Source organism: Cyprinodon tularosa, unplaced genomic scaffold (assembly GCF_016077235.1).
Source record: "Cyprinodon tularosa strain WSP-4 unplaced genomic scaffold, ASM1607723v1 ctg1011, whole genome shotgun sequence".
Classification (NCBI taxonomy): Eukaryota; Metazoa; Chordata; class Actinopteri; order Cyprinodontiformes; family Cyprinodontidae; genus Cyprinodon; species Cyprinodon tularosa.
This window is the reverse complement of record NW_024037796.1, coordinates 39830-55492: the sequence shown is the minus strand read 5'-3', so window position 1 is coordinate 55492 and position 15663 is coordinate 39830. Positions and strand designations below refer to the sequence as shown.

Sequence of the window (15663 nt, the reverse complement as noted above, 5' to 3'; positions counted from 1 at the left end):
GGCTTTAGAAAGGATCAGGCCTTTGAAAGGATCAGGCTTTAGAAAGGATCAGGCCTTTGAAAGGATCAGGCTTTAGAAAGGATCAGGCCTTTGAAAGGGTCAGGCCTTTGAAATGATCAGGCTTTAGAAAGGATCAGGCCTTTGAAAGGGTCAGGCCTTAGAAAGGATCAGGCCTTAGAAAGTGTCAGGCTTTAGAAAGTGTCAGGCCTTAGAAAGGGTCAGGCCTTTGAAAGGATCAGGGCTTTGAAAGGATCAGGCTTTAGAAAGGATCAGGCCTTTGAAAGGGTCAGGCCTTTGAAAGGATCAGGCTTTAGAAAGGATCAGGCCTTTGAAAGGGTCAGGCCTTAGAAAGGATCAGGCCTTAGAAAGTGTCAGGCTTTAGAAAGTGTCAGGCCTTAGAAAGGGTCAGGCCTTAGAAAGTATCAGGCCTTTGAAAGGATCAGGGCTTTGAAAGGGTCAGGCTTTAGAAAGGATCAGGCCTTTGAAAGGATCAGGGCTTTGAAAGGATCAGGCTTTAGAAAGTGTCAGGCCTTTGAAAGGGTCAGGCCTTAGAAAGTGTCAGGCTTTAGAAAGGATCAGGCCTTAGAAAGGATCAGGGCTTTGAAAGGATCAGGGCTTTGAAAGGATCAGGCCTTTGAAAGGGTTAGGCTTTAGAAAGGATCAGGCCTTAGAAAGGATCAGGCCTTTGAAAGGATCAGGGCTTTGAAAGGATCAGGCTTTAGAAAGGATCAGGCCTTAGAAAGTATCAGGCCTTTGAAAGGATCAGGGCTTTGAAAGGGTCAGGCCTTAGAAAGGATCAGGCCTTTGAAAGGATCAGGGCTTTGAAAGGATCAGGCTTTAGAAAGGATCAGGCCTTAGAAAGTGTCAGGCTTTAGAAAGTATCAGGCCTTTGAAAGGATCAGGCTTTAGAAAGTGTCAGGCCTTTGAAAGGGTCAGGCTTTAGAAAGGATCAGGCCTTAGAAAGGATCAGGCTTTAGAAAAGGTTAAATGAATGGGCATCAGGGCTGTGAAAGTGAGAGATATTCTGCCGTAGATCAAATAGGCTTCTTTGCATTAATTCATCTTCAACATGAAACATAAATATTAATGATTGTTTTTATACATTTACTCTTCATGGGTTAAATCGTGTCCAACCTGCTGGCAGCGTTTCTTTAGAATGAATCAGAGTTTGCATCACAGACTGAATAAAGACCTCCTGCATGAGGCTTCGCCGTCCTAACTTCTGGTTCCAGGACTAATTAGAGCCTGAAAGTTAGATCTGAGCAGACAGACCAGATGTGTTTTATTATACATCTTAATTATTATACATCTTACGATGCACTGTGACCCAGCAGGCTTAATGGGAAGTGAAATGACTAATATTGACCTTCAGCCAAGTTAAATGTTGTTTTAAATGTAGAACCCATCAGATTTAAGATGATCAGTTGGTCTGAATAAAGGAGGAATTGTTTCTTCAGTCTTTCTCCTCATTGGTCAATTTAAAGGATTTCTAATGATGTAGAATTAAGACAATTGTTTTAGATCCACTTACTGCCAAACTTCTGCATTTCCCCACTGAGGAACAATAAACGCTGTTCCTGTCTAATTCTGCTTCAAATGCTTCAACGTTGTTTAATCTCCTCAGGAAAATCTATCTTTTAGCAGAATTTCTACTTCCTGTAGCATTAAAACTATTTAAAATAAGAAAACCTTTAGTTAGTTTTAACGTCTCTCTTGTGTCGAGTCAGACTTGAACCAAGGCTAAAGTTGGCGTTTTGAATTGTAATCATGTCATCAAACATTCTGTATGTTAATATATATGTTTTTATATACTTAAATATTTATACACACACACATATATATATATATATATATATATATATATATATATATATATATATATATATATATATATATATATATATATATATACATGAATACATATTAAATTACAGTCATAGCAGGTATTTTCTGTCGTGTTTTTTCCCTTTGAAATAAGAAATCCTGATGCACCGCTGACTCCCAACCAGCAGGTGGCGCTGTTGCAGCGTCAATACATTTATATTTATCTCGGTATTTGTTCAGATGTTGTATTTCTTGTGAATACAGGAAGTTTTGTTGATGAAAGGTGAGATTTAGAGAGGAAGCTAAGATAAAACTACATTTTTTAAATCTTGAAAGCGTCCCACTTCAGAAAATTAGATCAAGTCAATGAAAAGCTACTTCCGCTTCCGGTGGAGCTCCGCTCGATCTGGAAACTCTACAGTCCTGCCAGGCGGAGCTGTGGGCGGAGCAATCCTGACAGGAAGCAGCAGCAGAGAGTCCAGATTGATCTACAGGACAAGCGGGGAGCTGTGAGCTGGACTCCTTCTGACTCCTTCTGACTCATACTGACTCCTTCGGACCCCCGCAGCTGGTTTCTGTTAGAAAGGTGAGCTTCCGGTCCAACATGTTGGTCTCAGGTGCGGTCTGGTTGCTGCTGAGTCACGTGGCCGCGCACAGGTGAGCTTCACTTCCGCCCAGGAGGTTTTGGCCCTCAGAGGGAAACCAGATCCCAGTTAAACCAGTAGAGAGTGAATCAATGCACTGGAGCAGCTGCTGACATCATCTAAGAGTAGACCCTGCAATGACTGTCGCAGCGTAGAAATTAGGGACGCCATCTTGGGGAGGTCGACCTGCTCCCCTAAACTGCAGCTTTAAGCAGAACAGAAGGATGGCTCAGCACTGCAGCATCTTTTAGTTTAAATCTACAGACTGATGACGTCATGGCTGGAGGGAGAACTTCCTGAAGGCATCAGAGCTTTGGAGACATTACTGAATAAACAGCAGATATAGACTACATAGAATAGAAACTCCCTTCGTCCCACAGTGGGGAAATTCTGCCAGCAGCTGAAGTCGTCAAACAATGGCGGAGCTTTAAAAAGTGCATAAAAATAATAGAATAAGTGACAGAGTTAGAAATTCTATCCAATTTTATTTAAGTACTTAAAAACAACCACAGCTGACCGAAGAGCTGAAGAGAAATAAATAAAACACTATAAATATAAAACATGGGTAAAAATAAAATTCACATAAAATATAAATAAATAATATGCTTTAGTGTACAAATTTAAATACTGTGCATCTTTAGAATAGATAATATACGGCTATAGACATTTTTACAGTGTAGTTATATAGAGATACTGAGATATATGTGGATGTATATTTGTGCATCGATATATAAATATGTTTCTGTATATAGTAATAAAAGTATGAGTGGCTGCTTTGCATCCATCCTATCAGAATATTCTATTACTCTTCACTAATAATATTTAATAATCATATAAGAATATTATAATAAAATGAACCATTTGTTTATTTTCAGCAAAAAACAAAACTGTGAAAATTAGTTCAGAAATTTAAAGTTGATTAAAATTGATTCTGTGCCAGCATCACGTCACACTGAGCGGAGCTGTTGACCTTCCCAAGATGGCGCCGCCACATCACGTCAGCTCCCGTAGGTGAAAGCGATGGATGTGGCGTCTACTCTGATATTATGTCTGTGAGCTGCTCCCTCTGTGGGGGTGGGGAGTACCAACATGGCCGACGGTGGCCGTCAGCAGTCCTGTGACTAAACAGAGATCAGTGGTTCCACTCTGATATTTTGTCTGTGAGCTGCTCCCTCTGTGGGGGTGGGGAGATCCCACTGTGGGCCAGACCGTGTCTCTAGTTGTGATTGTCTGAACGACGCTGACTGGCTGTGTGCTCCTGCTGCAGCCTTGCCCAGAGGAACTTCAGCAGCATGTTGGAGCAGCAGGCAAATCGCACCATGGAGCTGTCAGAGTGGGAGCAGCGCTGGCAGCAGCATAGGACTGGCTTCCATCAGCTGGAGGTCCACAAGTAGGTTTGATGTTGAGTATGGAGAGCCAGGCGGTCAAAGCTGCTCTCTGGTCAGTGGGTTTGGTTCCATTTCCTGTCCTGTCGGGGTCTGATGGTCTGACAGCGGCGGCTCTCCGACAGGATGCTGCAGAACAACTACGATAAGGTGGTGAACGGTCGGAGCAGCGTCCGCTTCTTCTTCCCTCTGTGTGGCAAAGCTGTGGACATGAAGTGGTAAGAACATCTGGTTCCTCCTCATCCTGTCTGCAGGAGGGAATCTCCTGGTTCTGATGGTCGGCCGCTTTGTCTGACCCGACTCAGGTTGGCGGATCTGGGTCACTCTGTGGTTGGCGTGGAGATTTCTGAGATGGCCATCAGACAGTTCTTCCAGGAGAACAACCTGACCTACAACGAGGAAAGTGTTCCCTCCATCCCTGGGGCCAAACTCTTCCAGGTTAGTGGAAGCCTCACACACCACCTGCCTCTGACTACGGCCATCTTGGTTCTGGATGATGTCATCACAGTTTTAATGTCTCTACATGATCGCCCTAACCCGCTGTCACTGACTTTAAATGGGAATGGACCATCTACGCCCTCACGCCTACATCACTATATAAAGCGGCATGGACGCAGGTTTGCAGAGGGACCATAGGGGCCATACGGACCAGAGGGGCCATAGGGACCATAGGGACCATACAGACCAGAGGGACCATAGGGATAGGGCAACCCAGTCTCATAGGAAAATGTACCCCCTCTACGTTGGTCCACACTGCAAAACGTAGTGGAGGTACATTAATGGCCTTTTTTTTGTGGTACTGTTACGTTTCTTCTACCTATACGCTTTCTATTGTTTTACGTCCTAGTCACGTGACTTTCAAGATTCCAGCTGGGAGAAGAAAAAAAATATATATATGGCCGACATTCGCTCATTTTTTTGTGGAAAGATTAATAACTTGAGTTTGTTTTTGCATTAAAATGAGTTTTGATTACATTTCTAGTGAGAAATGTATAGTTTGTTGCCAGAATATTTACTCAGGGAATGTACATATTCACTTGCTTGTTCGTTCCTTGCAAAGATTTTTTCAAGATAATGTGAAACTGTAACATTTTGGTATAAACATGGCTGAGATTTCTCTAACTTTTAGTGGGAAAATCAATAATTTCAATCAGTTTCTGCATTTAAATGGGTTTTGATTACATTTATAGCAAGAAGTGTAGGGTTTATTTACATAATATTTACTTAGTGAACATAGATAATCACCCGCTTGCTAGTTTTTGCTACGTTTTTCGGATCTCGTCAGGATTATGTGAAATTGCAACGTTTTGGCTGCTACCCATCGCCTAGCATTTAGCTGCCGCCCCGATTCAACATTGAATTCTTTGTGATTTAACTCCATCTGACGGATCAAACCCTCGCCACTGCGTGCGTTGCGTCTGAGGTTGATTTTCAGATCAATGCATTACGTCGTGGCATACGGGAGAAACTAATTAAACTAGTTAAAAAAAGGATCATGGGTTAAGATCGGATGTGTTTTATTTGGAAATCTACCGGATCCTTTGTGCAATTAACTTCCTGTTTGGTGCGATCTCATTGATGGGTTTTGACCAGATTTTGACCAAAGAGGAACTAAAAAAAACCTAAAACAATTTAAATACACAACCAGCATATCTGGAATCAATGACAGAGAGCGACTGGGACCAGAAGTTTATTAATTTCTCCCCTTTGATTTCCATTCAAAATGTTCTCGATCCCACCGGGCTGTAGGGGAAGGGGCGGGCATACCGCCACCTACTGTTCATGAGTGTGTAGCAACATTGTTTTACATCTATTAAATTCTATTTTTTAATTTTGTATTCTGAATATAAATAAATAATGCTTTCCTTAATCTATAAATATCTTTTATATTTCCTTTATTTCCCAATAATCCTTTAAGACTCCATTCTTGGCCTGTCCTCTTTTCAATTTCTTCCTTTCAGGTTCATGTTTTGCAGTTCATCAATACATCTGCATTTTCTATCTCTCCACATCCTTCACATTTATCATTATTTTTCCTCCCTATTAAGTATAAATTGTCATTTAAATAAGTATGACCTACTCTTAATCTGATCATTATTATTTCTTCCCTTCGGTTTCTCTCATTAATATTTCTATTTAATACTGACTTTTGTACTTTATATAACCTTCTTCCTTTTTATCTTCATTCCACCTTTTTTTTTTTTTTTCCATTTTTCAATTTCTTTCCTCTTAATAAATGATTTTCCTTCCCCTTTCCCTAAAGGAATTGTAATTGTTATTTGTCTACTTTTCATTCCAGCTAACTTTCCAGGCAGCTCAATAATGTGCATGTGGCCAAAAAGTAATAGGGATCAAATTCGGTTCAGAGTCAAGCTATTGGGATCAGGCATCAGGTTCAATTTGCATATTTTCCTAGCCAAAACAAGGATTTGTTGGGCTACTGTAACTTTGAATTGAAAAACGTCCTGAATGGGAAGTCTTCAAACTTGAAAAACAAAGTCCAAATTTTTTTTTTTTTTTGTTTGTTTGTTTTTTTGTTTGTTTTTTTTTGGAATGATTATGACCTGGATGTCTAAGAATCTTCACCAGCTTATCAGGGAAATGAATGCGCACAATGTCTATATTCTCCAAAAGAGAATAACAGAACAGACCTTCATGAGGCCCTTGTTAAAGCTATGCATATATTTATGCATCTATGCTCTTCAAATAACTTTCTGGTTCGACGCAACATTTACATTAAATGGGTTGAGAGGTTGTTCTTTACCAGTAAATACATAAAAGATTCCCAGATGACTGCCGATGCAAACTCTCCCCTATAAAACCTAAAACTAATTCTTATAAGAGAGTAAAATCTGTATTAGTCTTCATTAAATGTAGCATATTGTTGTACATAATCGATTGCTTTATTTTTGGTGTCAGCTTTTGGTCAATATGCTAACCTTAAAAGGTCAAAGTTGGAAAATGTAGTAGTAGTAGACAAATTAGCAATTAGAGGAGGCAATAACAATTACAATTCCTTTAGGGAAAGGGGAAGGAAAGTCATTTATTAAGAGGAAAGAAATTGAAAAATGGCAAAAAAGGTGGAATGAAGATAAAAAAGGAAGAAGGTTATATAAAGTACAAAAGTCAGTATTAAATAGAAATATTAATGAGAGAAACCGAAGGGAAGAAATAATAATGATCAGATTAAGAGTAGGTCATACTTATTTAAATGACAATTTATACTTAATAGGGAGGAAAAATAATGATAAATGTGAAGGATGTGGAGAGATAGAAAATGCAGATGTATTGATGAACTGCAAAACATATGAACCTGAAAGGAAGAAATTGAAAAGAGGACAGGCCAAGAATGGAGTCTTAAAGGATTATTGGGAAATAAAGGAAATATAAAAGATATTTATAGATTAAGGAAAGCATTATTTATTTATCTTCAGAATACAAAATTAAAAAATAGAATTTAATAGATGTAAAACAATGTTGCTACACACTCATGAACAGTAGGTGGCGGTATGCCCGCCCCTTCCCTACAGCCCGGTGGGATCGAGAACATTTTGAATGGAAATCAAAGGGGAGAAATTAATAAACTTCTGGTCCCAGTCGCTCTCTGTCACTGATTCCAGATATGCTGGTTGTGTATTCAAATTGTTTTTTTGTTTTTTTTTGAGTTCCTCTTTGGTCAAAATCTGGTCAAAACCCATCAATGAGATTGCACCAAACAGGAAGTGAAATGCACAAAGGATCCGGTAGATTTCCAAATAAAACACATCCGATCTTAACCCATGATCCTTTTTTTAACTAGTTTAATTAGTTTCTCCCGTATGCCACGACGTAATGCATTGATGTGAAAATCATCCTCGGACGCAACGCACGCAGTGGCGAGGGTTTGATCCGTCAGATGGAGTTAAATCACAAAGAATTCAATGTTGAATCGGGGCGGCAGCTAAATGCTAGGCGATGGGTAGCAGCCTAAACGTTGCAATTTCACATAATCCTGACGAGATCCGAAAAACGTAGCAAAAACTAGCAAGCGGGTGATTATCTATGTTCACTAAGTAAATATTATGTAAATAAACCCTACACTTCTCGCTATAAATGTAATCAAAACCCATTTAAATGCAGAAACTGATTGAAATTATTGATTTTCCCACTAAAAGTTAGAGAAATCTCAGCCATGTTTATACCAAAATGTTACAGTTTCACATTATCTTGAAAAAATCTTTGCAAGAAACGAACAAGCAAGTGAATATGTACATTCCCTGAGTAAATATTCTGGCAACAAACTATACATTTCTCACTAGAAATGTAATCAAAACTCATTTTAATGCAAAAACAAACTCAAGTTATTAATCTTTCCACAAAAAATGAGCGAATGTCGGCCATATATATATATTTTTTTCTTCTCCCAGCTGGAATCTTGAAAGTCACGTGACTAGGACGTAAAACAATAGAAAGCATATAGGTAGAAGAAACGTAACAGTACCACAAAAAAATGGCCATTAATGTACCTCCACTACGTTTTGCAGTGTGGACCAACGTAGTGGGGGTACATTTTCCCATGAGACTGGGTTGGATAGGGACAATACGGACCAGAGGGACAATACGGACCATACGAACCAGAGGGACCATACAGACCAGAGGGACCATACAGACCAGAGGGACCATACGGACCATAGGGTTACGGACCATAGGGACATGTCCCTACCAACATTTGGACCTACCTGTCCCTGCCAATAATGAGATGTGAACAACATGTTTATAATTTCCAATCCAGCGTTGCTGCAGCAGTGGCATCTTTTCCTCTCTCAGCTGCAGCTGCCTGGTCTTTCCTGTTCCTTTCACAGAGCAGCGCATAGAACTATGCTGCACTGATTAACTCCACTCTCTGATTTTTCTGCCTTAGACTCCTCCTCTCTTTCTGAGTGCTTGTTTTCTAGTCTGTGTGCACGATTGGAGCGCCAAATAAAATAAAAAATAACGCAAGAATACGGCGGTTACCAAAATTAATAGTAGGCTATGAAAACAGTCCCAGTTAAAAACGAAATATCATCTCCGCTAAAACAGGCGAAAGCTTCTGATTGCAGTTCTATAAAGAAGCAGGAGAGAGTTTGGATTTGATGAACCTGAGAAATGAAAGAAACGTTAGAATTTATTTTCTAAAACTAAATATTCTGAGTTCAGAAAACTGCTGTTAAAATGAATAAAGACTGAAAACTATCAACATTTCTGATTCCCTTTAACAATATTTCTTTGGTTTTACCGTTTTCATTTTTGTCGGCAGTTCAGGTGTAAATAATTCCATTCTATTCAGTTTATTTCTATAGCTCCAATTCACATCATGTCATCTCAGGTCACTTTATAGATCCAGTTCACCAGATCATCCAGTCAGATTGATTCAAAGTTTTCTATCTAAGGAAAACCAGCTGATTGCATCGACTCATTGACTCTTCAGCAATCCCTCACACTAAGCATGCTTGTAGCGACATTGGAGAGGAAAAACTCCCTTTGAACAGGAAGAAACCTCCAGCAGAACCAGGCTCAGTGTGAGCGGCCATCTGCTGAGGCCCACTGGGGTTCAAGGAGACAGAAGCAGACATAGAAAAAGAAGCATAGATACAAAAGGCAACCAGCTCCACAGGCGGCCCCGTCCAGGAAACACACAGCCAGGCAGACGAGCTCCGAGCCAGCTCCCATGTCAGAGGATGAAGAGAGCACATCCAGTTAGTCACAGTCAGAGAAACAGGACTACACTGGAAAACAGGCCAAGCTCCAACATCTAGAAACAAAGGTGTTGATGGCAGCAGCACAGCCGATATTTCTCTCCAGGATGGAGTCACAGCCAAACAGGAACAGACCAGATGAAGCTACTATGAGAAAAAGCAGAGAGAGCAGAACGTTAGAGATTGAACTAACAGATTCTGCAGAGTGGGAGAATAGAGATAGAATGAAGCAGAATGATGAAAAAGGGGTCCCTATGTCCTCCAGCAGTCTAAGCCTATAGCAGCAGAACTATAGGGATAGCTCAGGATAACCTGAGCCACTCTAACTAGAAGCTTTATCAAAAAGGAAAGTTTTAAGTCTAGCCTTAAAAGTAGACAGGGTGTCTGCCTCACGGACTAAAACTGGTAGTTGGTTCCACAGGAGAGGAGCCTGAGAACTAAAAGATCTGCCTCCCATTCTACTATTAGAAATTCTAGGAACCACTAGTAAACCTGCAGATTGAGAGCGAAGTGCTCTGTTAGGAACATAAGGAACGAATCCAGTCTCTGTAATCGATTTGCTTCACCTTAATGTGCAGGCTGACCAATCAGGTGACCAATCAGGCGACCAATCAGGCTGACCAATCAGGCGACCAATCAGGTGACCAATCAGGTGACCAATCAGGTGACCAATCAAGTGACCAATCAGGCGACCAATCATTTCCTGGGCGTTACGCTGCCGTGCGTTATGGAGAAGTTAGGATTCATTAATTCCCCATGGGGAATTAATGAATCTATTTATGTGTAATCTAAAAATAACTTTAGTAGTTCATGTTCTGTAAATATAACTAAATAATCCTCTCCCTATAAATGTGTAATTCTCTGTGAATTAATGTCGATCATTCTTTAATAAGATCCTCGTCAGACATTAAATGTTTGTTTTTAGAACCTCGTGTCAAACTGACCAAGTTTTTATTTTTATGCAGAAAACTACGACAGAAATCAGAATAAATAAGGAAATGAAGCGACCTGATTGGCTGTAAGGAGTTTACTGAAGGAAACCTGCTGCTGACCTGGTTAGCTATGGGAGGATGTTACTATGGCAACAGAAACAGGATGAGGAAACTCCTTTTGAAACAGAAAACTCAGTTTTCCTGTTTTCAGTTTTCAGTAAACCGGCTTCTTGAAGCGGCGCTCTGGAGGAGAGAAACGCCTTCTGTCCTTCCTGGTTATCGTGACGCTTAGAGGATCGTTACTTTATCTTTCCTGCTGAACTCCTATTATGGATAAAACATTTTTCATTGATTGTTTTTATGCCCAGCCTGCTTTAAACTCGCTTTGTGACTCCAAACTGACTCTTTCGCTGTTGGATTGTCAGATTTTATTTTGTATTTTTATGTTTTACTTTATAAGCGCGTCTCTCTTCCTGTCAGACCCATTTATAACGTCTGAATCGCTGCGTAGCTCCGACCAACATAGATCTGGACTCCATCTCAGTCGCAGCTGCAGGGAATCCTGCGGCGTCTGATCATCTCCATAATCCCTGGATGAGCACCAAACGCCACGACGTCAGACCGTGTGAATTTCTGTCAGATCTGACTTAAAAACGGGATTGTTTGTGTTGAGTTCTTTAGATTGAGCTGATCTGACTCTGAAGTGGCCCCAACCTAAACCTAACCCTGACTAATCCTCAGATTAGGTTTTATTAAAGCAGCGTCCTTATGGTCCAATCAGGAGGTTCTGATGAGCTCGCTGATTGGACACTTTCCCATCTGGTGTTTTATTCTTTCTAGAACACGGAGAAGAGCATCTCCCTGTATCAGTGCGACCTGTTCAGCTTCTCCAGGTGAGTTTCCTCCTGCTTCCAGCTTGAAGGCGACTGCTGCCGTCTGAGCCGCTCTGTTTCAGCTCTGTGGCAGGTCAGTTTGGAGCCATCTGGGACCGAGGATCTCTGGTGGCCATCAACCCAAAGGACCGGGACAGGTGAGCTCAGTGAGACGTCTGCTGTGACATCAGCGTGACATCAGCGTATCCCGCTCCTCACCGGTGTCCTGGGCTCCTCAGGTATGCGGCTCTGATCCTCTCTCTGATGGCTGCGGACTGCAGATACCTGCTGGACACCTTCCTGTACAATCCAGACTTGTATGAAGGTATGTTGCCATGGAGACAATATTGCTGCATTCACATCAAACATGTTTTACGGGAGACGTAGAGTTGGTGGAAGCGCATCCAGAGGTTCTGGGCGCGTTTCCGCGGGCGGCAGGTTGTTGATCGTTGAGAAAGGTGAGCTTCAGGTGAAAAGTGTCCAAAACTGTAGAGCCGCCATCTTCCTGTCTGCCAATCAAAGCTGGCGGGAAGATGGCGGCTGCATCCAGCCGTGATCCTCCTGCAGAACTATCAGCATGAAAACATAGAAATAAACAGCTTCACTCCACCAGGAGAGTTTTCCTGTACAGATCAGCGATAAAACAGGATTTAAATGCATTTTTAAACACATTATTAACCTTTAACACATTATATTTATGTTTAGGGAGGAAAAAAAATGTCTTTTTAACGATTAAAATGGACGGCGACCCGGATGTATATCTGGTTGATGATGAGCTGGTGGGACGGATCGGGTAGCGACAGTTGCTGCTCCATAACAGGCAGGGGGGCGGGGCTTGATTGAAGTTCAATTAGCTGGAATTTGAAGGACATGAACCCATCTAGAACAGAAAGTCTCTCCTTCCTTTAATTCCTTTTCTGTAGATCTTTGTTTCTGTTGATGTTTAGCAAACATTGAAGCTAAAAACATCTAGAAACTCATTTTTACCTCAGTGCTTTAGTGAACGCTAAGCCGCTGTCTCCATGGGAACGCGGCTCGACCCGCCTGTTTGAACGCAGCTCTGATGTTGGACCTGCTGTGACCTTCTCTGCTTCTCTTGCAGGTCCTCCGTTCTTCGTTCCAGATGAACAGGTCCTCGGTTTGTTCGGTGAGTAGATGCCGGGGGGGGGGGGGGTCTAACAGTAGGTTTACTAAAGGCTATCATCTGTGCTGGTTGATGGATGGATCAGAACCTCATGGACCAGGACGGTTCAGTTCTAATAGAACCCACTGCGGTTCCTCGGATCTCCTGTTTTCTTCATCAGCTTCTATCATTTCCTGACTTTGCTCATTCTGTCGTGTTCTTCATCGTTTCTGTGAGCAGCGCTGCAGCCGTTCTCTCCTCTTCCTCCTGTTGGTCTAAGTTCTCTGCTGGACCTTCCTGGATCACCGTGAAGTCAGACCATGATCCAGCTGAAGGGCTGGATGGAGGTTCTCTGGAGGTTCTCAGGAGGTTCTCTGGAGGTTCTCTGGAGGTTCTCAGGAGGTTCTCAGGAGGTTCTCTGGAGGTTCTCTGGAGGTTCTCTGGAGGTTCTCTGGAGGTTCTGTCAGCTTCTGAATGCAGCTTTTTTCTCATGAAGAACTTGAAAGAACTCAGCTTTAGTTGTTTTTGGATCTTCTACAGCCTTTATTCTTGATTTGATGAGGAGAATCCATCAGCTGGTCCTCCAGATGTTTGTTGGTTCGATGACATCATAGCGCGGCGCCGAGGTCTGATCGGATTCCAGCACTCCTTGTTATACGGCCAATAAATGTGTCTTTCTTTTTCCCGATTTGAAGGACGGGTCCGATGTATCCTACGTGCTCAGAGAAAAATGGCGCCGACCAGTGGTGAACACTGGAAGTGCAGTTTAATATAATCCAGTCTGTGATCAGTTCCGTCTGAAAGGAATAAAAAAAGTGTTTTAATGGTTTTTGAGTCAGAAATGTGGAGCTAATGTTTGATCCAGTCTGGGTAGACCAGGTCCTGGGAGGATCCAGTCCGGGTAGCCCGGGTCCTGGGAGGATCCAGTCCAGGTAGACCGGGTCCTGGGGGGATCCAGTCCGGGTAGTCGGGTAGACCGGGTCCTGGGAGGATCCAGTCCGGGTAGCCCGGGTCCTGGGAGGATCCAGTCCAGGTAGACCGGGTCCTGGGGGGATCCAGTCCAGGTAGACCGGGTCCTGGGGGGATCCAGTCCGGGTAGTCGGGTAGACCGGGTCCTGGGAGGATCCAGTCCGGGTAGCCCGGGTCCTGGGAGGATCCAGTCCAGGTAGCCCGGGTCCTGGGAGGATCCAGTCCAGGTAGACCGGGTCCTGGGGTGATCCAGTCCGGGTAGTCGGGTAGACCGGGTTCTGGGAGGATCCAGTCCGGGTAGACCGGGTCCCTGGACGACGCAGACTCTGAGATTCAAGGCAGCCCAGATCACAGCTTGGTCTCCCAGGAGGAAGGTTTTGGTTTTTTGCAGTCCAGCTTTGCTCAAAGTGGTTGTTTGTGTTTCAGGGAGCAGCTGCACCGTGGAGCTGCTGCAGTCTGAGGAAGCCCTGAACGACAAATGGAGGAACTGGGGTCTGGACTCCATGATCGAGAACGTTCACCTCATCACCCTCAAGGCTCCAAAATAAGTGCTGCAGTCTGAAATAAAAGGCTTTTAACCGGGTTCCTTAGAGCATCTGGATTATTAGTAGATTAACCCGCAGATTAAGAGCCAGCAGTTTCAGAACTGGGCTCCGGTTCAATAAGCAGGTTTAACAAAGTCTGATTTTAATCTTCCGCTCTGAATTAATCTAGCCTCAGGTTGGAAACTCTGAGTTTTCAGTTTCATAAAAGTTGCTGTGAATTAGTTCAGTCAACTCTAAGGTATTAGGTCCACTTAGAGGCCTTGTTACCATGACAACAGGCAACAGGAAGTGCCTATTTCACCCGACTGCAACTAGAAATTTAATGAAGAAATTATAAAAAATATGGAGAGTCTGTTTAAAAGAGAAACAGCTCTACAGCTGCAAAGGAAAATGGAGAAGATTTTACTGTAAGTTTTAAATGCAGTGGGCTATGGCAAGCCGTTTTTACATTTATTCAAAGCACTTTTTGTTGTTTCATTTGTAGATCACTAAAATATATTTAGATTCTTCCTGATCAAAATCCATCCTAGACTGAACAGTAATTATACATTTTCTAAATTACATTTTTGTAGCAGAAACTGAATTTCAAAAAGTAAAAAAACTAAATTATACTAGTAAGAATTAAGTGTTATATACCTAAAAATTTAAAGTGGCCGTTCTGAACGCTGCAGCTTTGAGCTCCTTCACACTTTAATTAGTTCTAACTTACGGCCAGTAGGGGGCGTCTGTTCAAAAACAATATTAAACAGTCAGGATAGAATAATACCTGATTAAATAACATATTTACCACATTTACTGCGAGGGGAATGAATCTGGTAAAGTTGCATAACATTAAACAAAACATCAATTTAAAAACTATGAACTTGTTTTGTTCGACTCAGGATTTCAGAGAAAAACAGAAGAACTTTGTTGATAAACACAAACTACTTTCTGAAAGTCAGGACATGTTTAGTTCCCAGACATCCACAACTTTGGCAGCTCAGGAAATAATAGAGGAAATCAGCTAAACGAGAGAAAAAGAAGTTTAAAATTAGTCTAACATCAGCAGATTTTGCATTAAGGTGGACAGGTCGTTCAGAAACAAGTGGAAACGTTTGGTGGTTCCCCTCATTTAACCAAAGAAAAACTTCTTTCTGACAAAACCTGATTTTTGTTTAAATACAAATTCTATGAAAATGAACAAATAAAAGTGAGACAATGATTTTCAACCAGGCTTCACTAGACTGGATTAATAAAAAAAGTCCTGAAATAGGCCTAGACTAAAATGATGGTTCCCCAGAAAAGACGGAAAATAATCTGACCAAAGGGATCAGGTGTGTCCACCAATCAGCAGCGGAGGCGTCTCCAGTCAGTGGGTCTATAAATGGACTACAGGTGTGGTGACATGGTGTGTACCACACTCAACATGGACAAGAGGAAAGACCATGAGAGAGCAGCATGTTATGCAGCTAATGTTCCTCTGGCTACAGATGGACTGTAGACCAGCTGCGTCCAGGCAGCTGGTCTACAGTCCATCTGTAGACCAGCTGCCTGGACGCAGCTGCAGGAGGAAAACTGGTGACAGATTCTAGGAATGGAAACTAAAGAAGCCAGAAAAACTTCAAGCTGAAGGAACATCAGCGTCCGATCGCAGCATCCATCATCGTTTGAGC

General features: G+C 42.1%; 1 protein-coding gene across 5 annotated transcripts; it reads left to right on the top strand.

Annotated features, from left to right (window-relative positions):
- The first annotated feature begins 2251 nt into the window (after positions 1-2251).
- LOC119778630 (probable thiopurine S-methyltransferase) lies at positions 2252-14049 on the top strand. Of its 5 annotated transcripts, none has more exons than XM_038277979.1 (9): positions 2252-2410; positions 3736-3858; positions 3979-4071; positions 4159-4291; positions 11343-11395; positions 11458-11532; positions 11614-11699; positions 12477-12521; positions 13893-14049. In XM_038277979.1, the coding sequence occupies exons 2-9, from the start codon at positions 3761-3763 to the stop codon at positions 14012-14014; spliced, it is 705 nt and encodes a 234-aa protein (XP_038133907.1). In that variant the 5' UTR covers positions 2252-2410; positions 3736-3760; the 3' UTR covers positions 14015-14049. The 5 variants fall into 5 exon arrangements, with proteins under 5 accessions (XP_038133907.1, XP_038133924.1, XP_038133900.1 ...); XM_038277966.1 differs by having other exon boundaries at positions 2263-2481; XM_038277996.1 differs by lacking the exon at positions 3979-4071 and having other exon boundaries at positions 4108-4291.
- The last annotated feature ends 1614 nt before the right edge of the window (positions 14050-15663 follow it).